This window comes from Aegilops tauschii, chromosome 3 (assembly GCF_002575655.3).
Source record: "Aegilops tauschii subsp. strangulata cultivar AL8/78 chromosome 3, Aet v6.0, whole genome shotgun sequence".
NCBI classification, from domain to species: Eukaryota; Viridiplantae; Streptophyta; class Magnoliopsida; order Poales; family Poaceae; genus Aegilops; species Aegilops tauschii.
Window position 1 is genome coordinate 453,349,004 of NC_053037.3, and position 27,678 is coordinate 453,376,681.

The 27,678-nt window shown below is 47.6% G+C and overlaps 2 protein-coding genes across 3 annotated transcripts; both read right to left on the reverse strand.

Annotated features, from left to right (window-relative positions):
• Positions 1 to 353: 353 nt before the first annotated feature.
• LOC109756200 (F-box protein SKIP24) lies at positions 354 to 10,980 on the reverse strand. Of its 2 annotated transcripts, none has more exons than XR_002231183.4 (5): positions 10,523 to 10,980; positions 10,268 to 10,441; positions 1,478 to 1,605; positions 1,190 to 1,358; positions 354 to 926 (listed from the first exon to the last, which is right to left on the reverse strand). XR_002231183.4 is itself a non-coding variant. In XM_020315063.4 (5 exons), exons 1-4 carry the CDS (start codon positions 10,765 to 10,767, stop codon positions 1,227 to 1,229), a joined length of 714 nt encoding a protein of 237 aa, XP_020170652.1. In that variant the 5' UTR covers positions 10,768 to 10,971; the 3' UTR covers positions 354 to 926; positions 1,190 to 1,226. The 2 variants fall into 2 exon arrangements, 1 of the variants encoding a protein (XP_020170652.1); XM_020315063.4 differs by having other exon boundaries at positions 1,443 to 1,605; positions 10,523 to 10,971.
• Positions 10,981 to 12,125: 1,145 nt separating this feature from the next.
• On the reverse strand, positions 12,126 to 15,641 carry LOC109756201 (cysteine synthase). Its single transcript, XM_020315064.4, has 10 exons — positions 15,301 to 15,641; positions 14,900 to 15,009; positions 14,773 to 14,830; positions 14,425 to 14,688; positions 14,171 to 14,308; positions 13,172 to 13,223; positions 13,026 to 13,075; positions 12,864 to 12,923; positions 12,707 to 12,787; positions 12,126 to 12,597 (listed from the first exon to the last, which is right to left on the reverse strand). Exons 1-10 carry the CDS (start codon positions 15,535 to 15,537, stop codon positions 12,508 to 12,510), a joined length of 1,140 nt encoding a protein of 379 aa, XP_020170653.1. The 5' UTR covers positions 15,538 to 15,641; the 3' UTR covers positions 12,126 to 12,507.
• Between the last annotated feature and the right edge of the window lie 12,037 nt (positions 15,642 to 27,678).

Below are 27,678 nucleotides of genomic sequence, written 5' to 3' on the forward strand. Positions count from 1 at the left end.
TCGGCACGGCTGTTTTGCGATCGGGATCTTCTCCTGCCCCGTTTTGGGGGCGTCACGTCCGACGCGTGACGAGTGATTATTTCGGCCTTGCTGTGCCTGACAGGTACCTGCTCCGTGGCCTTCGGCGTCGCTGCGGGGTGCGTGCAGGCTATGCTATCCCCGCCTCGCTGCCTCACGCGGCCTCCGACGCGACCGGCGACCCTTCTCCGCCGCCGCCTCGCACGAGGGCATGTGTTGAACGTTGTACGTGCACATCTATTGTTTTTCTATGGTTAATTGAAGCTCTTGGTCAACTGGCTGACACATTCTGATGACTTCTAAGATGATATCGAAACCGAGACCGAGTGAATGAGTGATCTTAAGTAAAAAATCCAAATTAAGAGTCACAAAAGATTTACAGAGGCTGCTCATCACTCGTCATACAAATGAATGAGTTATACTTAACACACATCTCTAAACTCGAAAGGCAAGCCAACAGTTTCATACAGTACGCTCTCTAGAAACCAACGGTCAGCGAAGAAATCCAATCAGACCAGTCGTCCTTCTGCTGTAGAATAGTCGACCGCCCACAGTTTCGTGGCGGGCAAGCACCATGGCCGGACTATTCCGCTCTGAAAATAGCTGGCGTCCACACGGAGTAGCTGGCGGCTGCACGGTATACATTCGATAGGAATAACATTCTCTCGGCAGCAATTGGTGGGAAAATAGCCTTTTCGCCGCCAAAAGAAAAGGATAAGATGCTTTCGGCAATCGGAAGGGATCAGCTGAGCTTCATTCGTTCATTCTGCCTGGAAAGGAACAATGCCACGTACATCATGTGCGCACACATGCCCAAACAAATGAACCGACGAAGAATCCACAGTGCACTTGGACTCTTTTCCCCGAAACGAATATCTTGGCACTTGCTGCACTGCGGATGCCTTTATCTGCACAAAAAAGTTGAAAAAAAAAACTGATACTGTGAACAGTTCCGAAAGGCCACACATCTTCCTCGTTGCCTGTTATCCATTCCAACTATACTATGCTAATAATGAACTATGTGTGTGCAAGTGAGACACAATGCTCTTCTATCTTGAAAGCAAAATGTGCCGAGGATGAATGCGAATGCAAATTCTAATAAGAAATGGCATAAAAGGAAACATAATATGGCCAGGGCTATCAAGAGATACGGAAAGCTACTTAGCGGTACCTTGAGGCAAATGAAGATCCGATGGTGAACAATGGTCTTACTTCAGTCTCTTCCTCTTTGCTTGTGGCTCATTTCCAGGTGGGCTTGTATGACTACTATTCTGCATAGGATGATATTTAGCTCGTCTCAATGCTTCCTCATACTCATTCAACTTGAGCTTCTCCTTGTTCTAACAAAAGAACCAAAAGCACAACTATAGTGAGGCTAGCCTTGTCAACCTTTTGCAATTTTACTAAAATCGAAGATCACATACGTAAGCATTCTTGTAAGTTGCTATTTGTTGCTTACAAACTTTCAGCTCCATGTGTAGAGCACTAAGACGAGAATCAACAGGAACAGTGCATTGCTGAACCAACTGTTTCTGACGCCCATGAACAACTTGTGGTTGCCACACGTTTAATGCCACCGAAGCTCTTCTGTCAACATCTCAAGACACAACAATAAATTAGACTGTCAGTATATACTGATGAGAAGGAGTGCTGAAACATACCAGAATAAGTACAAAATCACGAAAAAGATGTATTCTTATACTCAGAGGCAGAGGACGAACAAAAAATAAGGTGGGGCGAACTCTTAAGAATTTTTCTTTATGTAAAACCATAATACGCCGAGAAGGACACTTTCACGGGTGCTTGGGTTTGAGCTAGTGTCAATACCAAGTACTTCAAAATATCTTGTTAAATTTACAGTTCACATTTCAAATTGTCACTAGAATTACTACAATTGCATATTACAAGTTGTTAAAAAATGTCATTAAAATCCTGAGAAATTTACCTCTCCCCTTTTCCTTTCGCTTTGCTAATCCCTTGTCCTCCCTATTCATACTGTTGGCAACGACGATGCCGCACCGTGGTGCCGACAGTGAAGGACGCGACGCTGGCTAGGAGCAGCCTGCACTACGGCCTAGCCGCCGCTCTATGCGCCCTGCACGGCACCGGCCAGCCGCCTGCTTGTCGACGGCCACAACCACGGTCATCCGCCTCATCCTGGCTGGCCAGCCGCGGCCGCCATTCTAGCTAGAGAGCTACGATTGCTGCGCTGTGTTGATTGTGGTGTGCGTCTCAGTATGGGGGAGTCTTTTTGGAAACAGTATGGCCTTTTTTAGCAAAGGAAACAGTATAGCTTTTTTTTAGGGGTAGGAAACAGTATGGCTGTATAGGGGAGCTTTTTTTTGAGACAAAGCTGTATAGGGGAGCTGGCCGTGTACTGCAGTGTGGGTCGTGTACAAGCGCGTTGGCGCTGGCTCGATGGCGACTTGGCCCAACTGTCGGGGTACACAAACAGGGGTGTATGTTTTCCCTTGACTCGTGCACGGACGGCAAGCCAAACAGGCCCAAGGACAAAATTACAGCACCAAGATCAGATCCAAGCAAGAGAGATCAATTCTTTGAAGGATCCAAGTACAGATCAAGAAGACCAAGGTGAGCCAGAGAAGCAAGATACCACTAGGAGAAGAACCTCCCTTGCCGGGCAGGCGAGCCTGGCGAGGTTGGGGTTACCCAGGAAGCGAGCCTCCAAGATCGCCCCGGCAGGCCTGCCGGGGCTCACGGAGGCAAACCACTCCACCACACCACCTCACAGCGACGCACGTCGTCGATCAGTGCGGTGTCAAGCTCCTAAGTGACTAAGTGGCTGCTCCCTGCCACATAGCAGCCACTTCCTACAGAAAATACCTCCAAGCGACACCTGTCCTAAGACGTGTCAAGCAAGCAGACGCGAAGCTGGCAAAACCGCCCGGCAGGCCCTGCCGGGCAAGCTGTGATGTGACGCCGAGCGACGCATTTAATGCGCTCTGTCAGCCTGCAGAGCTAGGTATGATAGCACTGTTTGATATCTAATCAGTATGTAAAGACTGATTTGCCACTGTGGTGACCCCTTGATCTATGAAAGGAGGCCCATGGCAAGCGTAGAAAGGATTGGGACCCCCGCATATCCATACGCGCGTAGCCACTCTCGCCCCAAGGTAACCTTGCCGGGCAAGAGCGCTGCGCTTTTCCACCATCTTCCACCATCAATCCACCAAAGCAGGAGTAGGGTTTTACGCCTCGCGACGGCCCGAACCTGGGTAAAACTGCCCGTGTGATCTCTATCGTGCGGTGTTACGCTTCTCCGCTCTTTGTGCAACATGCCCATCCCCCCGCAGAACCAAAAAGGGGCTCATGGTCCCATAGGTGGCCGTGGTTTCCCACGACACCAACTGCATCTGCCGTGGGGAGTGGCCCATTATCCAGTCCGGCGTTGGACTTAGGAAATGACAACCAACATCGTGGCCCAATGTGCTAGTGATTGTTCAAGCGATGACTGTGACTATGCCTAGTACCGTAGGTATACAAGAAAATTTGTACCGATTCAAGGTATGGCGGCCGCCAGCCCTTGCCCACCGGGGTCCTCCGCCAGTGCTTATACTGATGTCTAAACCTTCAGTTTCCCTGACTGAGAAGGATTGCAGAGATTATTTGTTTTTGTCAGGTGAGCAGATAATGGAGTATTTTGTATAGCTTATTGCCTGCTGAACTATAAATAAACCTTGTTTTAACTCTGTACAAGCATGTTAAGACATCAATACTTAAAAGTTAAAAACAAATCCGATTGCATCCATAAGCATTGTCCATTATCCTAAATTCCTAATGAGCTGCTTCACAAGTTTGTATTTGCCTTGTCTCCTTCATACGACAGGACGGTAGCTCGAGCCACTGAAGCAACACCTTTAACAAAAACCTAAATCAACAGCAGCAGCAGCAGCAACAGGAGCAACAACAAAGCCTTTAGTCCCAAACAAGTTGGGGTAGGTTTAACAAAAATCTAAATGCATGTAAGAATTGGTGAAGGGGTCACTGCAGTCTAGTTTGTCAGATATGGTTGTATTGGACAGAATATCTACATGTTTCTTGGTGTTCTACTTTGTCAGATATGGTTGTATTGGACTGAATGTTGAGTTGTCACGTTCTGTACATGTGTTGTAACTTCACGTCCTAGTCTTTAGGCCTTACCCTGAGCGTGATCCATGCATGTAGGATCCACGTCTCTCTCCCATGTATATGTACCATGGCACTCAATGAATACAAGGTGTGCATGAATCATTCTTCAACTTGGTAATCAGAGCAATGTCGACCAGTCCCACTCACTCCTCCTTTGAGACCCTTCCCGTCACCAGCGAGGACGGCGAGCTCCCCGCCATGGACCTTTCCGCTAGTGATGCTGATGCTCGCCCTCCCGCTCCAGCTACCGATGATCTTCCCCAGGCGGCTAGTCTTCCACTTTCTGCCCTCCGACCAAACCCCTCCAGCCCGCTTCCTCTTGTGTCGCTCCTGCTGTCGCCGGTCCATCCTCCTCCATCCCTTCCATCCACGGGCTAAACATCACCGGACTTCAAGCTGGCTCTCGACGACACCAATTTCTCCCGCTAGCATTCCTTCATCAATATGTTGCTCACCTGCTACCATGCACACAGCCACATCTAGGCAGACGATGTTGACCTACTCTCCGATCCGGTCTGGCGTGAGGACGACAACACCATAGTGATGTGTTTTCTTCACCACCATTGTCGAGGACCTCCTTGACATCATCGCTCGAGCTGAGTCGAGGGCGTACACCATCCGGAGTCGCCTCCACGAGTACTAGTACTTCTTCGACAACGACGCCAGCCTCACCATGCACCTCGAGCAGGATCTGGGCGACTGTCCATGGTGATTCGTCCATCAACGGGTATTGCCGATGCCTACAAGGTATCACCACGGCTCTTTCTGACGTCCAGTCGCCGGTCAACGATCGCACGCTTACACTGCGGATGCTCGACGGGGTCGAAAAGAAATTCAAGATGCATGCCACAATTCTCCAATCGACGGTGCCCCTACCTGCCTTCGCTCAAGCCCATTCATGCCTAGTCATTGCCAAAATCTCCATCGACAAGCACGCCCATGCGGAGGGATCGCAATCCAGTCCAACGATGATCGTGGTGGTGCTCGGTAGGGTGACCGGGCTCCCAACAGCGGCTGTGGCGGCCAGCTCAGTGCAAACTGCGGCGGTGGCCCTGGTCACAGCGCTAGGCAGCAACCCTGGCTCGGCTACTTCGTTCATATGGGGATGCCCTTCCCTCCGCCCCACGCTCCATGTACACCACCTAACTCTGTCAGGGTCCTCGATCGTCGCCCATGCGTCCAACACCACGCCTATCCAGTGATGTACCCCAATGCATCGGTTCCACCTATGCCTGCTCCCTAAGGATGGGACCATGCCGCCGTGTTCCATGCTGCACCAAGACATGGCTCGGCCTTCCCTCCTCAACCCGAGTGGTTCATGGGCAGGGGGCTGGCCTCACACGTCGCCAACATCCCAGGTATATTGACCTCATCTTATTCCCCTTTAGCTCGCTTTGCTAGGAGTTATTTACCCAAAACCACCACACTTGGGCTAGGATAACAACTTGATACTAGATTTGAACCAGGGCACAAAAAACCACCGAAATTGCGCCTAATGCGTAACCGGAGCACTGATGCTGAAATTTGGTCGCGAAAACAGCAAAACCGACAGGTGGGTCCCGCTTGTCGGGCCGACGTGGCAAAGACTAATCCAAATCAATGTTTGACCCGCTGAGGTGGACGGGGGACCCATCAGTCAGCCACTCATCCTCTTATACTCCTTTTGTCTTCTTCCTCCTCTGCTACTCTGCCCTACGACGGTTGATCCAGAGCAGAGGCAAGCATGCGGGCACGTTGGCAGGAGATGGCCTTCGAGAGGAAAGGGAGAAGGTGCGGAAGGGCCCGCCGGCAGTAAGATGCTACGGTGTCCGGCGGCGTTGACGGCGGCGAGCTGGGCGGTGACGGAGCTCGGGCTTGCATGAGCGCCGAGTTACAGCTTGCAAGCGAGCGAGCTAAGCAGCTAGATGGCATCACTGGAGCTCCATGATCTCAGTACAGTGCTCAGGCACAATCAATTCGTGCTCAAACAACGGCGGCAGAGAGGCACGACGACCGGAGCTCTCCGGCATGGCGGAAGAATTAGTTACAGAACGAATTCAACAACGGGAGAAAGGGGTAAAAGGAGAGGAGCTCATGGCGATTCAGATGGGCAGGCCGGCGAGGTTAGGAGTGCTCTGAAGGTGTTGAATTCGACGGTGGCGGCCAGCGGCTCCGAGGTTGAAGACGCGGTCGATTCGGTCGTTCTGCGGCGTCTTCACTCGTATTTGTCGTCAAGGATGACCAGAGTGAGGCAATGCTCTAGGACACCGTGTCTCAGCGAAACTATGGTGGTGGCCACGCTAGTGCGGAGCGGCGTCGACGGCTAGCTCTCAGACGGCGGCAGAGAGGGGGCTGGAGGATGGGAGCGAGCTCCACACGAAGGGAAAGGGAGAGGAGGATCTGGACGTTGAGCTAGGCTACGCCTAGCTTGAGCCAGGGCTCGGCTCCATGGCGATGGACCTCCCAGTTCGCACGAGCTCGACCGCTCACAAGCTGCTCGACGCAATGCTCCATAGAAATAGAGATGGGATGAAGATGACCATGTAGTCAATGACAGGCGGGGCCCGCATCTCATCTGCCACCTCAGCTGGTCAAAGTTTTTTTTGTGCTTGGTCTTTGCCACATCAGCCCGCCAGGTGGGACCCACCTGTCGGTTTTGCTGTTTTCGCGATCAAATTCCAGCACCGGTGCTCCGCGTTACGCATTAGGCGCAGTTTCGGTGGTTTTTTGTGCCCTAGTTCAAATCTGGTACCAAGTTGTTACCCTAGCCCCAAGTGTGGTGGTTTTGGGTAATTAACTCCTTTGCTAGTCATATCACAGTCGGCAATGGGGCACACCTTTCCCTCCTCCCTGACTGTTCCATCCTCATCTCTCCCAATCTTGTCAAAACAATAATTTCTATTCGCAAATTTACTCATGACAATCTACATTCAGTTGAGTTTGATCCTTTTGGCTTTTGCTAGAAGGACCTAGCAACCGGGGCAATTTTTCTGAGGTGCAATATCCACGGCGACTTGTATCCCTTCTTCAGCAATAACGGTGGCGCACCATCAGCAGCACTCACCGTCTCATCGTAGGACCTATGGCACCAAAGGAAAATGAGTCATAGTAGCAGCACCGGGATGGCTGAGCCATCGGGACCATAAGGTCCTACGAGGAGAAGGTGAGTGTTGCTGATGATGCGTCTTGCTTTTGCTAGAGAAGGGCTACAAGTCGTCGTGGCTATTGCCCCTAAGAAGAATAACCCTGGTTGCTAGGTCCATCGCGCAAAAGACAAAAGGAACAAATTCAACTGAACATAGATCGTCACCAGTAAATTTGTGAACATAAACTAAGTTTCTAACAATTGGGAGAGATGAGTATATGGGAGAGATGGAACGGTCACGGAGGAGGGGTTGAGCATTGCCGGTAGCAATGACTGGAAGCTATTTTGCTGACAACAATATGACTAGCAGAATGAGCTAAGGGAATAAGACGAGGTCAATATACTTGGGTAGTTGGCGACATGCAAGCCCACCCCCGTTTCCACGAACCACTCGTGTTTAGGAGGGAAGGATGAGTCGTGGCTTGGTGCAACATGGAATATGACAGTGTGGTCCTATAGGGAGCAGGCATAGGCGGAGCCGATGCACCGAGGTACATCACCAGATAGGCGTGGTGTTGGACGCCGGGGCGAGGACCAAAGACCCCAACAGAGTTGGGCGGTATTCAGGGTGCGCGGGCTGGAGGGAAGGGCATCCCATAGGAGCGAAGTAGCCAAGCGAGGGCTGCTGCCCAGCACCCGCGACCAGTGGGAGCATCTCCTCGACCACGACCATGGCCACCGCCATCCTTGGGAGCCCGGTCGCCCTGTCGAGCACCGCCATGATCGGCGGCACGATCGTCGCAGTCGTCGTTGGAGTGGACGGCAAGCAACTGCGAGCCCTCCGCACGGGCATGCTTTTCAATGCAAATTCCGGCAAGACAAGGCGTGAACGGGCTTGAGCAAAGGTAGGGAGGGGCACCTTCGATTGGAGAATAGCGGGTTGCATCTTGAATTTCTTTCCAAGCCTGTCGAGCATTTGCAGTGTAAGCATGCGGTCGCTGACCGACAACTGGACATCAGAAAGAGCCATAGCAATAGTTTGTAGGCATCGGCAGTACTCGTTGATGGACAGATCGCCGCGGACGGTCGCTTGGAACTCCTGCTAAAGATACATGGCGAGGCCAGTGTCGTTGTCAAAGAAATACTTGTGGAGAGAGTCCAGATCGTGTGCGTCACCGGGTCAGCCGGGGAGGTCACTGAAAATGGCGGCTAAAAACCACATCACTATGATGTTGTCGTCGTCGCGCCAGACCGGATCGGAGAGCCGGTCAGCAAACTCCTACCTGCGCATGGTTGTGTGCGTGGTAACGGGTGAGTCGCATGTTGATGAAGAAACACCATCAGGAGAAATTGGTGCCGTCGATAGCCAACTTGAAGTCAAGAACACCGGTGATGTTCAGCCTGTGGATGGACGGGATGGAGAAGGAAGGGCCAGCGGTAGCAGGGAGCGATGCGAGAGGAGGCCTGGAGGGGTTGAGTGGGAGGGCAGAAAGTGGACGACTAGCTGTTCGGGGAAGATCATCGGTAGCTGGAGCACGAGGGCGCGCAGCAGCCCCAGCCCCAGCGGAAAGGTACCCGACGGGGAGCTCGCTGGTGACAGGAAGGGTCTCAGAGGAGAAGTGAGTGGGGCTGATCGACATAGGTCTCATTACCAAGTTGAAGAATGATTGGCGCACATCTTGTATTCACTGAGTGTCATGGTACATATACAAGGGAGAGAGAGATGGATCCTACATGCATGAATCACGCTCGGGATAAGGCTCAAAGACTAGGACGTGAAGTTACAACAGAAACAATTACAACACATGTGCAGAACGTGACAACTCAACACTACCCATTATTTATAATCATTGTTCAGGAAATCGATAATTGGTAGCTGCTCGGTCAGCCTGGGAGAGTGATTAATCAGTAATTGGATTAACCGGTCGACCATTAATCGGTAAATTAAATAGAAATTGCCAACATATATCTAGTCTTTTATGTATTATACCATACTCTCATCCTCTCAGCTATGCAATATACCAAAATATGCTACTGTTTGGTCGAACCCTAGCTATTGAGGAGCGAGAGGGGGATGGAAGGGGTTACAGGGAAATTTTTTGGGCTTTGTTTGCCAACAAGTTAATGGGTCAGCAGCGATTAACCGGCCTAACAACCGATTAATCGGTCTAACGGGCCAATTAATCGGCCTGACAAGTTAACAGGATGAATAGGTGCTATTCGATTCAGTCACCCTACGAGTAGCGATTAACTGGCCCGTTAAGTGATTAATCGGATGAATTCTTGAACAGTGTTTATAATTGGTATCATTTAATTTTGTTTTCATGTCCATGCACAACCACAACATGTCATAATGTTGCCAAATGAGATACAACCGTTTCGTGCACTGCTTGGATGATTCCGTTAATCAAATTGTAAACAGTGGCTTTTTACCCTGATACAACGAAATGAAAATGAAGATGCTTCTAAATTTAATGGAGCGTTCCAAGTTACAACAGCCATAGAGCATTCATGTGAGATAATTTTCCTTCTTCATCTCAAAAGGCAGCAGAAGCAGCTGTTTATTGTTGAGCGTTTGAGTCAAGAGACGACATCGGACCAGCTCTTGCATAGATAAGCAGCTCAAATAAACATGGAAGCAATTGCTCCGACTAAAGAGCAAGTCTCAGCTGCTAGACAGGGGTACATGGTGCTGTTCGATAACGAGTGGCATATATAAGACTATAAGAGGCCTTAAATTGGAAGGACGGGACAATCTCGGTCCAGTTAAAGTGTAAACAGGTAGCTCAATGGATCATGCCAGCATCTGTCTTGAGCAATACCTACTGTTGCCTATACATGCTACGGTCAGTTCAGATATTAGGGGATAATTGGATAATTGTCATTCCCTTCAGATAATTCCTAGCTTCTTTCTACCCTCTGCATTAGCTAGTCAGGTAATTTGCTGTTTCCGGTCACTACATCGCATATGATTTATAGCATCAAGAGCGAATTTCACTAGAGAAGAAGAAACACAGGTGGGGAAACAGAACCGACCTGACCCTCTCGAGGCTGTCCAGCTCCTGCGCGGTGGCCTTCATCCTATCCCCCTCGGCGCACATCGACTCCTCCAGCTCCGTGAGACGCCTCCGGCACGCCACCACCCGCCCCTCCGCCTCGTACACGGCCCGCCGCCTCGCCTCCGCCATCCGCAGCTTGTGCCTCTCGAACCTGCAGCGGAGCACAAGTCACGCGCTCAGACGGGGGCCATATATAAATAATCTGAACGAAGAGGCAGGGACGGAAAACTACTTGGTCCTGTAGAGGGATTTGGGATCGGGCTGCTGTTGCTGCGAAGAGGAGGATGAGGGCTGGGATTGGGAGGGGAAGTCGCGGGAGAGGAGCGCCGACCAGAGGGGCGGGTGGAGGGAGAGGCGGCGGAGGCGGCGCGAGGCGATGGCGAGGCAGCAGAGGTCTCGGAACCCCAGCGCGGCGGAGGCGGCGCCGAGCTCCAGGACGCGCGCCCACAGCTCGTCGGGCAGATCGGACGCCGACATGTTCGGCTCGACCGAATTACCGCTGGAGAGTTGCGGGGCGGATGCAGCAACAGAGGCGGCCGTGCGGGCGTAGGAAGGTAGGTAGGCTACGCCGTCGCCGTCGCCGTCGCCGGGGCCTTCGCTGCGGTAGTTGCTGGCTTTGCTGCGGGCCTTCGTCGGCGCCTCGGCGAGTTAGAGAAATCAGGAACCCGCGCCGCCAAAATCGGTCCCTGCCGATGGGTCCCACGAAATGAGCGTTTGGATTTGGATTATTTTGTTATATCTGTAGTACTACTGGGTTTGTTTGTTTCTTTCTTAAAGATAGAAAATTGTTCATCTCTTTTATTTCAGAAACTTTCTATTTATCCATCAACTGTCCTACGGAGAACATCAAAAATAAAAATATATCCAGTTCCGTAGACCACCTAGCAATAACTATAATCACTAAAGCGAGCCGAAGGCACGCCGCCGTCATCACCTCTTTCTCACCGGGAGCCGGGCAAACCTTGTTTAGTAAACAGTCGAGAAGTTGTCGTGCTAGGACCCCATAGGATCAGCGTACCAGAATAGCAATCTGCAGGCACACGGATGCAGACGAATGAAGACTAGATTTAAGCGGATCCACTGAAGACAAACACCAACCGAATCCCACTGGATCCACGGGAGACACACCTCCACACATCCTCCGACGAGGCTAGATGCACCGTCGGGGCCGGGCTAGACGGAGAGAACATTATTCCATCCTCAGGGAACTGTTGCCGTCTTGGCTTTATGAGCAGAACACAAAGCCTAAAGAAACAGAAAAAGACACCTAAAACAGAGTTGGACATGATAGACCTACAGTGGCACCGGCAGGAGGCGAGCAGCCCTAATTGCCTTAAGTCGCAACCGAAGGGTATACGTGCACGTGTTTACTACAAATGTTCGATCTATTAATCAACTGTCATTATAGACCTGTGGTGGCGCCGGCAGGATGCGAGCAACCCTAATTGCCTTAAGTCACAGCCGAAGGGTATGCGTGCACGTATGTACTACAAATGTTCAATCTATCAACTGTCATTATAGTACAAAGAACTTGCCGAAGGGTATGCGTGCACGTATTTACTACAAATGTTCAATCTATCAACTATCATTCTAGTACAAAGAACTTAACTGTCACTATAGTACAAAGAACACATTACTGTACAAAGAACAGCGGAGGTAACAGAAATCACTCGTATTCAATATCGTTAGTTTGACAGTACAAATTTAGTAGTCGGGACGGAGGGACTACGATTCATACTACAAATCGCAAAGGAGAGAGTATGCAATATTCCCAACCATTTGTTGAGCTCAAAAACGTAACTCACGAGCTCAATCTGAACGAACCAATCACCAACTAGGATAGGAGACCATTTAGTAAGATCAGGCAAATATCAGATGACAAGTCTGTTTTGTTCCAGGCCCTAGACTACTCAAACAAAGATCCTAAGCGAACTACTGCATCTAGCTCTGCATGTTTCACCGAGTTCCAAACGTTCGAGGCAGATAATACAGTATACAACAACTCATGATTTTCCCTTCCCTCGGGTTTTTATGGAACCAAGTTGATGCAGTCCTGCAGCCCACTCGGCAGCAACTCCGCCCCTATTTCAAACTTTTTCTACGACCCGCGCCCTTCTGCTGCCGGAGCATTCCACACCTCAGCCCTGCTTGATGTGTTATGTTTGTCATGCTGTGGAAGCCTGTCGGATTCGTCTTTCTTGGAGTGGGTGAAGTTAGTCATCTCTTCCTCATCCTTCGAACGGAGTTGTATATCGGCCGGAACAAAATGCTAGAGATGTATCTTTCTCCAAAGCTGGGGAAGATAACCTGCAAATTCATGTCATTAACCATCTGGTGAGTGGGTTATAGGAGGACATCTATAAACCGGTAGCCATGCCAGATTGGCAACATGTTCAAATCGACGGAAATATCTCACCGCAATCAGCTTTCCAGCATTTTCAGGTCTTTTGGCCACGTTTATAGCAGCAATTGCTGCAGCACCTGACGAAATGCCAACCTGTGAAAACAAACAACCCATGTGAATGCCAAACTGATAACTCAGTAATAATTTATTTGGTTGTGCACTTCCTTACCAGCAAGCCCTCTTTTAGTGCAAGTAGCCTCGCAACATCAACTGCCTCCGCAGTGGTAACCTGCAAGTTCAACAATCATAATCAACATAACAGCTGACAAGAACTGTGAAGAGTGAACTAAATCTGCAAACAGAAACAGAATACTAGGGTTGCATTCCAGACCTTCACAACCTCATCAAGGAGCTGAACATCTAGTATGCTTGGAATATAACCTGTTATTGCCACAATAACATGTCAAATCCAAGGAAGCTGTATTCGATAAGCTCATCTCTCAAATACATCCAGTTGCTATGTGCTATTAAATTTACCTGGCTTGTCGCCAGAAATCACACTAGTTTCAGCAGGTTCTACCCCGATGACCTGATAATGACAGGACAAACACAAATGTTATAACAGATTAAATTTGACTACAAAATATATGAACACTGTCAAACAGTTCCAGGTTTCAGGTTATGGAATGTTAGACCATATGCTAGATCATATGAATCATGGATATATTGATATCAACCTTGTACGTTCATCTAAGTTAAATAGTAATGCATGCAAGTTCTCCTAAAAGCTAAATTACAGAAATGGTAAAGCAGTACATCCAAGTAGCAGAACGGTGAGCTATTTCCATCTAAGGCCTATGTTTTACTTCAAAATTCTGCATTTCACTTTTTGGCAGAGCAATAAAAGGGCAAAAAGAATTCAACCAACAGAGAATAGACACTAGCACCTATGGCATTTTTTTTTAGAACCATGAGTGCCCTGCAGTAGGGATGCAGGCGGAAGCGTCCGCGCCGTCCACGTAACAAAAATTGCACTAATCCTCATTATTTTAATCGTGCTAGTTTAATTTTCCTGTTTGCGGACAGTCGTGGACATGCGGACGCCATCCGCTTGCATCCGTACCGTCGGAGGCTAGGCCTCGCGTGGGTGGGATGGGCAAGCACGGGTGCCTCTAACCAATGGAGCAACACTCAGATCTCAAGTGTAGACATATACTAGTTCCATGTATAGGATATCATATTAACCATTGTTATAAGGGAGTTTGTACATATTTCTGCATGTACTGTATATTTATACTGGCCCTTGGCCTCCAGGAAATGCAAGTTGCATATCTCCTCACATTAAGCACTTCACAAAGTTAAAGCATGGAGTAAACGAGAGCATCCACCAACGACGGCAGAAGAATTAATATGTAATGCAACAACATTGGAAAAATATACAGAAAATGGGTGAAGTTGTTGACACAATAACATAGTCATTTCAATGCAATTTTCTTAAAATCTGAAACTACTTGATGAGAGAGTAAGATTGGAAACCTTAATATCTCTATTCATCATTTTTAAGTAGCGCCCAGTGCCGGTGATAGTGCCACCAGTCCCAATGCTCGCAACAAGTATGTCAACAGTACCCAGTGTGTCCTCCCATATTTCTGGGCCTGTGGTTTGAAAGTGGATCTGTAATTACCCAAGTGGTTTCTCAATAGATCATTTAAAGAAGTTGGCAAATGAATTTCACATGTGCCGTGTCACATATAGCATATGAGTAAATGATAATGGCCCAAAGTCTCAACCTCACTGTTAGCTGGATTGTTGAATTGCTGAAACATGTACGCATTCGGTGTCTTCGAAACTATTTCCTCAGCTTTGTCAACAGCTCCTTTTAGTCCTATTGTAGGATCAGTTAACACAATATCTGCTCCAAATGCGCGTACAAGGATGCGTCTCTCAACATCTATCGATGAAGGCATAGTTGCTATCATTTTGTATCCTCTAGCAGCAGCTACTGCAGCTAGTCCTATACCAGTATTCCCAGTAGTTGGTTCTACCAAAATGGTCTGCAAATGTATACAATATCTGCATAATTTAGTACCTTCATGGTGACAATACTCTTAAAATTTAGTATATATGGACAGTCAAACCTTGTTTGGAGAAATTAATCCTTTCTCTTCTGCATCACTAATCATGCTTAATGCAATCCTGGAAAACATACTGAGTGAGAGGCGGCACAAACAGCACTCGAGTACATAGTGCGATAACGATGTATACCTGTCTTTGACGCTTCGGCAAGGTCCCATGTACTCAAGCTTTGCGGCAATATTAGCGACACAACCTTCGACAACATTATTTAGATATACCATTGGGGTCTTTCCAATTAGCTGATCAACAAGATAGACAGAATAGACTGGGATTTAGCCCAATCTCACATAGGTTGCTTCACAGACTAAAAAAAATGCCTCTATTGATATTTAAAATCCGTGTTTTTGGTGACAACAGAAGGTGTTAACAATCTAATCAAGTAGTAGAAAAATGTATCCAGATATTCCATGACAATGCAGCGAACCCCTACTTCCCCTAAACCATAATACAAAATCTTAATGGCTTCGGTGGCCTCCCATACCACTCTGACGAAGCAGGAAACACAATCAGGATGGGAACAGACAGCGCACCTGAGTGACGTCCACCGCAATGTTCACCGCTTCGACATCATCCGCGTACTCCTCTGGGATCTCGACGGCGGCGGGCGCCGCGACCTTAGGAGAGGAGGCCGTGGGAAGGGGTCGGTGGGCTGTTACAGCGCGGGGGCAGGTGAGGAACCGGGGCGCTCGTGGGACACTAGCGTAGGCCGGCGCGGAGGAAATGGCCGGGAGGAGGAGGGAGCAGGCTGGCGGCGACGCCATCGCCATGGCCGCTGTCTGCGTGAGGGGTTTTACAGAGGGGAAAGAGAGGAGCCGCCTTCGGATAAGGGGAATGGGGAATGTGCCGTCGGGTCCTGGCGTTTTTTAGCCCCATTTGCACTGCCGCTCGAAATTTCTTTAAACAAAATGCTACTCCCTTCTTTCGGAAATAACTGGCCCGGTTTTAGTTCAAAATAGAAACACGTCAATTATTTCTGAAGTAGAGGACCAGTAAAACACGTATTTTTTCTTTATTCAGAAAACAATGCCTCTATATCATTTTGATGCATACAGTCCGTGTACTTTTGTTCTTTGCCAGCAGTCACAGCGAAAACATTGGATCGGTCAATTCCACAATAAGAGCTGGACAAGCGAGCAAGTGGTGGACATGTGGCATAAGAACTCTTTGTTCGGTCGTCGTGTTTATTCCCCATTAGAGAAAAACTCTCGTTTTCTTTTTCTCTCCCTGCCCACGTTGTTTGAGGTTTATCAAGATGCACGATATTTTTCAGGATATTCATACAAACGATAAATTGACGGATTGCACTACAACCACAGCCAAGGATTCATTCAAGCCAAATTAACATCAGTTCAAGATAATTTCTCAAGTGCTTGATGGCTCTTGCAGCCCTCAGAAGTTCTCAACACAAACTATTACAAGCCACATATGGGCTATTTCCTCAGTTTTTTCAAACATAAGTTTAAGCTTCAGCCTTCAGGGGTCGCTGAGGGTTGAGGCCCGGCGTTTTGATTTGCCAGGTTAGCATCTGGTTGGCCCTCTTGTGCTTCAGTGGCAGCCGGGTTGACCCGAGACGGCTCTTCAGGCTTCTCCTGTTGCTCTTGGGCTTCATCATCCACCCCCTCGCCACCAGTATTTCCTGGCCTGAAAATCTAATGAAGGCTTGAAGTGGTTCTTCATTGGCGGCTTGCGCCGATGCTTGAATGAGCCAGCGTTGAAGAGGTACCTGAGGCGGAGGGTGCTTGTGAGGATGATGGTGCAGTCAGGTTCTGGTTTTACTTACCAGTTCAAAGGGAACCGACAACTCAAGGTTGATTTTCTTCTTGTTCTCATCATAGTCCGGCTGTATGTGCTCAAGCCAATTCCCCGGGCAATGGAACACGCGTGATGCCGGGTCTCTTTCACCACAGCCACATAATCGTCCTTAGTAAATTCTGAGCCATCTTCCTTGAACTGTGGAAAGCCGCCGGCCAAAAGCTTGGGGTCCAACTCTGGATAATATGCTTTTGCAAGGGTCAGGCCACGAAGCACCTGATAACCCACAAGTATAGGGATTAATTGTAGCCTCTTTCGATAAGTAAGAGTGTCGAACCCAACGAGGAGCTAAAGGTAGAACAAATGTTCCCTCAAGTTCTATCAACCACCGATACAACTCTACGCATGCTTAACGTTCGCTTTACCTAGAACAAGTATGAAACTAGAGGTACTTTGAAGGTGTTGTAGGATAGGTTTGCAAGATAATAAAGCGCACGTAAATAAAATCTAGGGGTTGTTTAGATAAAGAAATAACTAAGTTAGTTTTATTAGAGAGCTTTTTGTACCAAGAAAGTTATTTGTCCCTAGGCAATCAATAACTAGACCGGTAATCATTATTGCAATTTTATATAAGGGAGCGGCATAAGCTAACATACTTTCTCTTCTTGGATCATATGCACTTATGATTGGAACTCTAGCAAACATCAGTAACTACTAAAGATCATTAAGGTAAAACCCAACCATAGCATTAAAGTATCAAGTCCTCTTTATTCCCATACGCCATAACCCACTTATCCGTGTTTGTGTTTCTATCACTCATGCAACGCAGACTATAAGCAAACCATGAACATATTGCAAACCCTACAGCGGGGATCCCTCATGCTTGCGCGATACGGAGAGCACCATAGGACAACACCAATAATTAAAACATGCAACTCAAACCAATCACGATCATCAATGAACCCATAGGACAAAACGAATCTACTCAAACATCATAGGATAGCCATACATCATTGGGAAATAATATATATCGTTGAGCACCATGTTTAAGTAGAGATTACAGCGGGAGAAGAGGTGTTACACCGCTGCATAGAGGGGGAGATAGTTGGTGATGACGGCGGCGAAGTTGTTGGTGTAGATCGTCGTCACGATGATGGCCCCGGCGGCGTTCCGGCGCCACCGGGAGAGAGGGGGAGAGAGCCCCCTCCTTCTTATTCTACCTTGACCTCCCCCTAGATGGGAGAAGGGTTTCCCCTCTAGTCCATGGCCTCCATGGCGGCGGAGGGGCGAGAGCCCCTTTGAGATTGGATCTCTCTCTCTCTGTTTCCTTCTGTTTCTGCGCTCCCAGATTCTGGCCTTTCAGCGTTTCTTATATTCCCGGAGATCCGTAACTCCGATTGGGTTGAATTTTTAACATGATTTTTATCCGGACATTGGCTTTCTTGCGGCAGAAGAAGGGCACGAACTGCCTTACGGAGTGGCCACAAGGGCCCAGGGCGCGCCCCTCACCCTTGTGGGCCCCTCGGGCATCGTCTCACGTTGATTCTTTTTCCAAAAAATTACATATATTCCAAAAAAAATCTCCGTAAGTTTGTATCCCGTTTGGAATCCGTTTGATATGGATTTTCTGCGAAACAAAAAACATGCAACAAACAAGAACTGGCATTGGGCACTGGATCAATATGTTAGTCCCAAAAATAGTATAAAAAGTTGCCAAAAGTATGTAAAAGTTGTAGAATATTGGCATGGAACATCAAAAATTATAGATACGACGGAGACGTATCAGCATCCCCAAGCTTAATTCCTGCTCGTCCTCGAGTAGGTAAATGATAAAAAAGATTATTGTTGATGTGGAATGCTACCTAGCATAATCTTGATCATATAATCTAATCATGGCATGAATATTAAGACACTAGTGATTCAAAGCAATAGTCTATCATTTGACATTAAGACAATAATACATCAAGCATACTAATAAAGCAATCATGTCTTTCTCAAAATAACATGGCCAAAGAAAGTTATCCCTAAAAAATCATATAGTCTGGCTATGCTCCATCTTCATCACACAAAGTATTTCATCATGCACAACCCCGATGACAAGCCAAGCAATTGTTTCATACTTTTAATGTTCTCAAGCCTTTTCAACTTTCACGCAATACATGAGCGTGAGCCATGGATATAGCACTATAGGTGGAATAGAATATGATGGTGGAGGTTGTGTGAAGAAGACAAAAAGGAAGAAAGTCTCACATCGACGCGGCTAATCAACGGGCTATGGAGATGCCCATCAATTGATGTCAATGTGAGGAGTAGGGATTGCCATGCAACGGATGCACTATAAGTGTATGAACGCTCAAATTGAAAACTAAGTGGGTATGCATCCAACTTGCTTACTCATGAAGACCTCGGGCATTTGAGGAAGCCCATCATCGGAATATACAAGCCAAGATCTATAATAAAAATTCTCACTAGTATATGAAAGTGATAACTCAAGAGACTCTCTATATGAGGAACATGGTGCTACTCTGAAGCCCAAGTGTGGTAAAAAGATAGTAGCATTGCCCCTTCTCTCTTTTTCTCTCATTTTTTGTTTTTTTGTTTTCCTGGGCTCTCTCTTTTTTGGCTTCCTTTTTTTCGTCCGGAGTCTCATCCCGACTTGTGGAGGAATCATAGTCTCCATCATCCTTTACTCACCTGGGACAATGCTCTAATAATGATGATCATCACACTTTTATTTACTTACCACTGGTACGAGTTGGTGCTATACAAACGGTTTTTAACCCCTTTCCGCGACGGCATTTGGAACCGTCACCTAGTGAGTGATGGCGATAGGGGGTCCTTCCCACACGACCCAGAAACCGTCGGGGATAGGGACCCTACAGTACTCCTACTCATTTATGCTCGCATTGCCATCGCAGTCGGTATTCTGTGGTGCTACGTTTACGATGCGCGGCCCATCGCAAACGGTTCACTATTATAGAACGTGTATGATGCGCGGCCCATCACAAACGTTCAGTATTAAGAAGATTAGCTAATCGTCGTACGAGTGTCGGACAGGATTACGAAATGTCGGACCGTCGTAACATCGTCGTACACGACAACTATCGCACACGCTATTCTGTGGTGCAACGTTTACGATGCATACTTCATCAGAAACAATTCATGGTTGCGAATCATGTACGATAAGGCAACTAACACAAACGTTTAGTTGGCCCGCACCGTTTGTGATATTGTCTGACATCGCACACGCTTTCCAAATGGCAACTGTGTGCATGCTTGCACACGTTTCCTCTCTGTGAACCGTCTCGTATTATGGTGTATATCGCAAACGTTTGTGTTTTACCAACCGTGTGTGCTGTAACGACCTAGAGGGTGTAATTTCGCCGTAATTTAATTGCTGCTATTTCAAATTATACTGGATTTGAATTTGAATGTATGCTATAGCTTTATTCATATCCATCAGGTTCAAACAACCAATGCATTATTCGATTCATAGGTACATATGTTCAAGAATTACATAAGAACCAAATAAAGAATGATGAACCACAGTTGTATATTTGTACTATTAAAGACGGTAAAGAAAGAGGCGAAATACATTCTGGTTGCTGAACAAGGTGAAGCGGAATGCCCATATTGTGCCCTCCTCCATGAAGAAGGCACGCACGACTCTAGTCCAACTCCTTGTGATGGCCGACTGCCCATCCTTCACGGTCTTTATGAAAACATCTAGATAATCGTGTTCTGATAGAAATACTTTAACCTTTGCATGCCCACCAATCATGTAGTTTGAGAGGTAATCTTGAGTAAACTGTAGTAAAAAGAAAAAAGATTCAGACATTGTCATCTAACACAACTCATTATGGGCAGTAAAAAGAAGGCTGCAGAGTTCTTACTTACCATCCTTCAGTTCACTGTTGTCTTGGATAAAGTGTAAACAAATAGTTTAATTGCCATCTTTGGACCCATTTTACTAACAATCTTTATCAGCTTCCTCACTTGATGCTGGTTCATCGATATCTCATTGCCCCATGCGCAGAAAGGGTCGAAGAGCGGATCTTTACCAATGACATATGTACCTAAAAGCACCAAGTTAATATTAGAATCTAAACAGCATTTGCATAATGATGTAGTACAACACTCTTTTATAATATCTTATAACACCCAATATACTCACATATTAGATGAATTAACATCTTATATTATGGGCCGGAAGGAGTTTAGTGCATTCTTACAAATTATCGGCTGATTAACCGCTATTGTATCCATGGGTTATAGTTAGTTTGAGCTAGTCCGGGCTCAAATAGCCCTAAAGTATATCTAAACATGAGGGCTAGTTTGAGCTAGTTGCATCTATAACCCACCCAAAAAAACTATCCAACCCAAGAGGTGCTATTAGATCCAGTTCTCATAGTGCATTTATTGTCAATCTAACCCTGCCATCCAAATAACTCTTTGGATGGAGTTAGTTCAGGGTTAGTCATGAGCTAGAAACTAACTCTAACCTCTAGCTAAGTTGAGTATCCAAACAGGGTTGTGTTGTTGTTGTTGCTGCTGCTCTTCTACGTATATCTAGGCATCATCAAAACATTAATGCAACACTCTTCCTTGTTGCTATGTAGCCTAGGATTGCATATTTAGACATTAAGTACAGTGCATGTTGCTATGTAGCCTCAGATATATTGCATATGGCCCTAGTTAACCTAACGATAAATGGTTGCAGATATATTCAGTTAAAAGTTTGATTCACCGATTAGTGCCTTATCAGCCCCCGACCTATATGGTACTAGCTACCGATATCCTGAACAGTGAGCATATATAAGCCATGGGATGAAACTAACCTCGATGGAAAACAGCAGTCATTCCCAAAATTGTCCTGTGTAGGTACATCGAGAAGCATGTTAAGCACAACAGGCTAAACATCAACCAAAATTATCCATGGCAGACAGAATAATCTCCAAAAGATAGCTTCAGTGTGCAGGTTTAAGCACGCTAGTAAAGCAAAACAACTGGAAAGGTGTGTTAACTGCAACAGGCCTAACATTTAACAACAAGCAAACATAGTCATTCAAACTGGTATTGTGCTGGTCTAAGTACACTGGTTATTGTTAAAAAATGGAAAGGTGTGTTAACTACAAGATGCAGCAACCAAATATAGTCATTCATAGTGGTATTGTTGAAACTGGGAGTGATGAAATTGAACTGCACAGTTCATACTTGCACATATAGAACATCACGTTGTGAATAACTGGAATAAACAAGGCATACTACGAACAACCAAAGATAGCATTTGAAACTGGACATATGCTAACTACAAACAACCGAACAATCAAAAAACTTTAAAAGAGGCATATGCTAGCTATAACAGGCTTAACAACAGGAAATATATGCATTCCTATTGGTATGTTTAAAACTGGATTGATGAAATGTACTGCACAGTAAATAATTGCACATATAAAGCATCACATTGTGAACAACTGAAATAAACAAGGCATACTGCAAACAACCAGATACATCAGTTAAAACCGGACATATTCTCACTACACTACAAAAGGGACTCGACAAAACAAATCATGGGTTTCCTCCAGTGAAGAGGCACGACAAAACAAATCATGGGTTTTCTCACTTGCCACAGATGGGCTCGTTCCCGTGGGAAGAGCACGACCCTGGATGCGCTCCATGTTGTCGCAGATGGGCTCCTTCCCCTTAGAAGAGCATGGCTGTAGGGTGCCCTCCCTGATGTCGCAGACGGGCGCTTTCCACTTGGAAGAGCAGATGGGCTCTTTCCCCTTGGAAGAGCCGGAGAGGGTGCCCTCCTCGTGGTCGCCGTCGATGAGGTCTGACTTGGAAGCTATGGATCCCAAGCCAGCATCGCAAAACGTGTCCTTCAAAAATGACAAAAGGGGCTCGATGGCGATGTAGGATGGCAAATTGTTGACAGCGAGCCAGAGGAGATCAGCGGCGGGGCCATGGATGAGATTGACGGCGGTTGAACCCAAGGGGTTGGGGTACGCCACTTAACCTGTGACATAGCCCGCCTCAGGCCATCGATGTCGATGACCTTGATGTTGTAGCCGGCGGCCGAGACATGCCCGCATACTCTAGCCCGCTGCTTGAGTGCCTGCCGCCAGTAATGGTCGTCAGCTTCCTCGGCGACGTCGGGTGAAGAGACCGCGATACACCTCTTTTGGGCCAGTCGCTCCTCGAGCTCCACGGAAAGCGTAGCCGGGCTTAGGCTGGGACACTCTGGAGTGGGGATGGGGATGGGGATCTATGGGAAAGGGGGCGTTTGGCAGGCGTCATCAATAAACTCAGGGCGGCCTGGGTATGGAGATCAGTGGGTAAGCTGCACAGGCAAACCGGCAGATGTTAACAAGGGAGGCCTTGCGGCGGCGACGGCGGGGGGGGGGACCTTGCTAGGGTTTCGAGCGAGGGAGGGGGTGTGTGTGTGTGCGCGCACGCCCGAGGAGGTTTTGGTGTGTGTGTGTGTGTGTGTGTGGAGGGAGGGCGGGGGTTGTTTGAGGAAATGACGCGAGTACTGAAAATTTTACTACGCGGGAGTGAAATATTGAAAATTTTGATGATGGTGCATCGCACACGGCCCGGAGATAACAACCATGTGTTATGAAACAGAAAAACCCTCGAGCCGGGCAGATATTTTTGAAGGATGCAGGCGGGATTGGGAACAAGAAACATCGCACACGGTCCGGAGATAACAACCGTGTGTTATGAAACAGAAAAACCCTCGAGGTGGGCAGATATTTTCTAGGGATGCAGGCGGGATTGGGAACAAGAAACATCCCACACGGTCGAAACACAATAACCGTGTGTTATCGAACAGAAAAAAGCTGCAGGCGGGTAGATATTTTTGAGAGGGGAAGCCTCGTGGAGCCCAATGTACTGTGCGGATGTGTCCCTGACAGGGGCACCGGCATGGCACATGGTTAGTTTGAGTGAAACTGTGTCTGTTGCGTCATCCGACTTGTCTAATGTTCATAAATTTGGCGAAAAATGACGCGGGAGAGGGTCAGAACACGAACACACTTGCATGTGGACCAAATTTATGTATGAAAAGGGTGGTTTGATTTTCAAATACCAAATGTAACTTTGATGTGGCACCTATCTCGCAAAGCGCACAGTATTGCTTGCCCCCCCCCTTGTGTCAGCACGAAGGGGATCCTAAGCTATGAATGCATGCCCCTCCCCCCCAACCGAGGTTAACCTAGCAAAGTGGAAAGTAGCTAGCTGCCCCCCTCCCTCGTGTCGGCACGAAGGGAATCCTAAGCTATGAATGCATGCCCCCCAACCGAGGTTCACCTAGAAAAGTGCGAAGTAGCTAGCAGCCCCCCTCCCCAACCGAGGTTCACCTAGCAAAGTGCGAAGTAGCTAGCATCCCCCCTCCCTCGTGTCGGCACGAAGGGAATCCTAAGCTATGAATGCATGCCCCCCCAACCGAGGTTCACCTACCAAAGTGCAAAGTAGCTAGCAGCCCCCTCCCTCGTGTCGGCACAAAGGGAATCCTAAGCTATGAATGCATGCCCCCCAACCGAGGTTCACCTAGCAAAGTGCGAAGTAACAACTAACAGCACCCCCCTCGTGTCGCCGCGAAGGGAATCCTAAGCTATGAATGCATGCCTCCCCAACCGAGGTTCACCTAGCAAAGTGCAAAGTAGCAGCCCCCCCCCCACACACACACTTTCAGTCAGCGGGCCAGAGAGGCATCTCTCACCAAGATGGATCGTAAAACGGACCAAGAATAATCCACCTTGGTCGTACAACCTCTCTCTTGTTGTTGGTCAAAGTGATGGCCGTCCATGCGACCCCGGCGATGGGATAGCTCGCCAATAATCACGCAAGTAGCTAGTCCCCGAAGACAACCACTGCATGTGTGTGGCCCAAACATATGTATGGAGAGGTGTGTTTTTGAGTAACAATGGAACAACTTTGATGTGGCACCGTGATTTCGAACTAGAAATCCCCACACTGAGTGACGGTTAGGTCGACGATGCATATGTATGTTACACCACACTTCAAGCCAACGACGGGGATTCATGCATGCATGCGTGCATAGTATATGCGCTCAAACTTAATTAGGTCTGAATCTCACCATGAATTATACTACAATAATTAACACAAACCAAATGAAGAATCCGCCATGGTAACCTATCTTGTTGTCGGTCAAGGTGATCATGGATGTCCACGCGGGCCAACGAATATATAGGCTTGTCGCCGATAACCACGCGAGGGAGTGTACCGTTCGAAGGCAACCACTACATGCATATGTATGCAGGTGATGCGTGCATGCATGTTTGAATACCATTTCACAACATTGATGTGGCGCGTGCGTCAAAAATCGTACACTAGCTCCCCACACAGAGCGAGATCGGTTCATGACGTGTCGTTGTACTAGCCACTTTGACTCGATGGGAGGGATTCATGCATACACTTGCATGTGTGTGTGCTCAAACTGTATCGTGCGTGTCATCCCAGAGCATGACCTATATATATACCGTATTCTACAAGCAAAAAAAATAATCCCCTCCTAAGTCAAATTAACCTCTCTTGTGTTGTCAGGCAAAAAGTAATGATGGACCAAGCGGGCTCATAGATGGAAAGCATCGATATTGCTGATAACCGCTTAAGTGGGTGCGAGAGGACAACCACCACCGCGTTGCATGTGGGCCAAACATATATATGCCGAATACAAAAAATGCACAACTTTGATGTGCCACATGCCTCAAAAACCATAAACCATGCACCCACACAGAGCGAGGTTCATGAAGCGTACTACATATGATGGTCCCCTTCCCCCCTCTTCACCGCATACTATATGCTCCTGTCGTAATATGTACAACCCAAAAGAATCCTCATCGATGGTGAAATTAATTAACCTCTCTCGATGTAGGTCAAAGTGATGCATGCATATGCATCGACGATGGCCTCGTGGGCCCATAGATCGAAGCGTCACACGTGAGTGTCCTAGCTAGGATAACCACCGCGTGCATGCATGTGGCCCAAAGAGGTGTCGTGTGTTGGTTGAATAGCCAATTTCACAATTTTGATGTGGCACGTGCCTCGGAAACCGAAAAGTCCCGACATTGAGTGAGGTGTACTTGTTCACGGACGCGCACGTATAGTATATATGCTAGTCCCCTCCCACCTCTTTGACACATACTATATACCACCATAACACAAACAAAAAAGATTCTACCTTGCTGGTCAAATTAACCTCACTGCCGGCTGTTCGTCAAAGTTATGTACGACGACCTCGCGGGCCCACAGAAAGCGTCACACGCGAGTATCGAGTGTTGTGTAGGACAACCATCGACTGCATGTTCCCAAAACATGTATGTATGAAAGGGTCGTGTAATGTTTTAAATAATTAATTCACGACTATGATGTGGCACCGGCCAGCCTAACAAAATGGCCAACCCACACGGTGGCTCACAACTCGTAGTGTACTGCGATCCACCCGCCACCCCCAGACGCACACACCCACACACACACCGCGAATCCACCGCAACTACAATGCATGTTAACTTAATTATTCCGCGGTGAACATATGTTACCAAAGGTGGGACGTTTTAATTTCGAAAAAATCACAGAGATCATTAAGACGTTTTAGTACATTAATTGATTGATTTTCTACGGGTATAATGTGCAAACATCAAATTTGAGCTACATGCACACGTGACAGTGCACCTAAATGGATTGCAAAAACACATGTGTCTCACTGGGTGCATGTTTACTCCCCCTACAACAAATTTCAAACATTGAGAATCTTGATTTTTAAATTCTAGTACATCCAAAACTTATTTGAAGTTCATGAAACTTATCGTGTTGTCATATGGACACCAATAGAAAGTGGCATTATACCTTTTTTGTCAAATTTGAGACCAGTTTTGATGTAATCTAATTACAAACGGGAGATTATTAATAATTGGGAACCAATATCCCAGACGGATTATTTATTCGAACCATGAGCGTTAGACCAACAATGGATACATGCCATGCTTCGGTTAAGCAATAAAGTGGCGACATTAATCATCCAAATAGAAAAACAATATACGTGCCACCGCGCGACCCGTGTGCCATGCGAACAGGCGTGAGTTGACGGGATGCATGTGAGCAGTCCGCCGCGCAGGCAAACCGGGAGGCGTGCGTGCAGGTGTGTGAATTGACGGAGGCGTGCTCGCTGCGCAGTGTCATCGGGAGGCGTGCGAGTAGCTGTGTGAAACTTTGGTAGGCATGCCAGCAGTCCGGTGCGCAGGCTCATCGGGAGGCGAGCCATCGGTTTGACCGCCGCCCGCCTCTCTCCCACAACTCCCACTACTCCATATTAATGGTGCGCCCGAGCGGCCACACCCCCCATCCTTGCCACACACACAATCCTCTCTCTCCGCTTGCATCCTCGACGCCGCTCACAGTCCTTAAAGCCGTCAGTGTATGAGGATGCCACCGAAGCGCCCTATCAGAGGGAATGGCGACGCCGGGGCTGCTAAAGCACCGGAGCACGACATGGAGATGGAGACAGAGGTTGCCGTCACCGCGGGCGAGTTATCGCTGCACCTTGACGTCGTCGACGGCGTCGAGCTTCCACAACCGGAGGCGGAGTTCCACACCGACTCTGGTGACAACCCCGGCGACGACTCCGACGACCACTCCGGCAATGACTCCGACGACGGACAGCTGGTTAGTCATCTATACCCATTTATGTGTCAAATAGATCATATGGTTTCTCTGGTTACTCCTGCCTCCCCCTTTTTGGAATAGAAATCCTATGGTTATGTTCTCCCAATCCATGAAATCTGAGTAAGTTTTGTTAGATCTGTGTAGTGTATTGATTGTTTGAATGGTACAAGTGATAAGTGATTAGTTGTTTCATCTGTGCAAATAATTTCTGCTAGTAATCCGACTAGGGTTAGTGTTTGTGCTAATAATTCCTAGCCGGGACTTGACAATTGATTTTGAATGACCTTCATATGTTTGTGCCATTATTTTCTTCAGGACTGGTCTGTACATAGACGACTGTAATTAAAAATCGAACCATAATCTCTGGATATGTATAAATAAATAGCCATAAATTCCTAATCCTACTTCACGATATGTAATCATTGATTTGATGCCAAATTTGTTTTACTATTTGTATAGGTGCTGTC

Excerpts from the sequence above, each read along its gene's own strand:
- LOC109756200 (XM_020315063.4), bottom strand. The coding sequence starts at position 10,767 with ATGTCGGCGTCCGATCTGCCCGACGAGCTGTGGGCGCGCGTCCTGGAG. Across the intron at positions 10,442-10,522 it reads AAATCCCTCTACAGGACCAA|GTTCGAGAGGCACAAGCTGC; the intron begins GTAGTTTTCCGT and ends GCTCCGCTGCAG. Across the intron at positions 1,606-10,267 it reads GACAGCCTCGAGAGGGTCAG|AAGAGCTTCGGTGGCATTAA; the intron begins GTCGGTTCTGTT and ends AGATGTTGACAG.
- LOC109756201 (XM_020315064.4), bottom strand. The coding sequence starts at position 15,537 with ATGGCGATGGCGTCGCCGCCAGCCTGCTCCCTCCTCCTCCCGGCCATT. Across the intron at positions 14,309-14,424 it reads ACAATCCAGCTAACAGTGAG|ATCCACTTTCAAACCACAGG; the intron begins GTTGAGACTTTG and ends GGGTAATTACAG. Across the intron at positions 12,788-12,863 it reads CACTAAAAGAGGGCTTGCTG|GTTGGCATTTCGTCAGGTGC; the intron begins GTAAGGAAGTGC and ends TTGTTTTCACAG.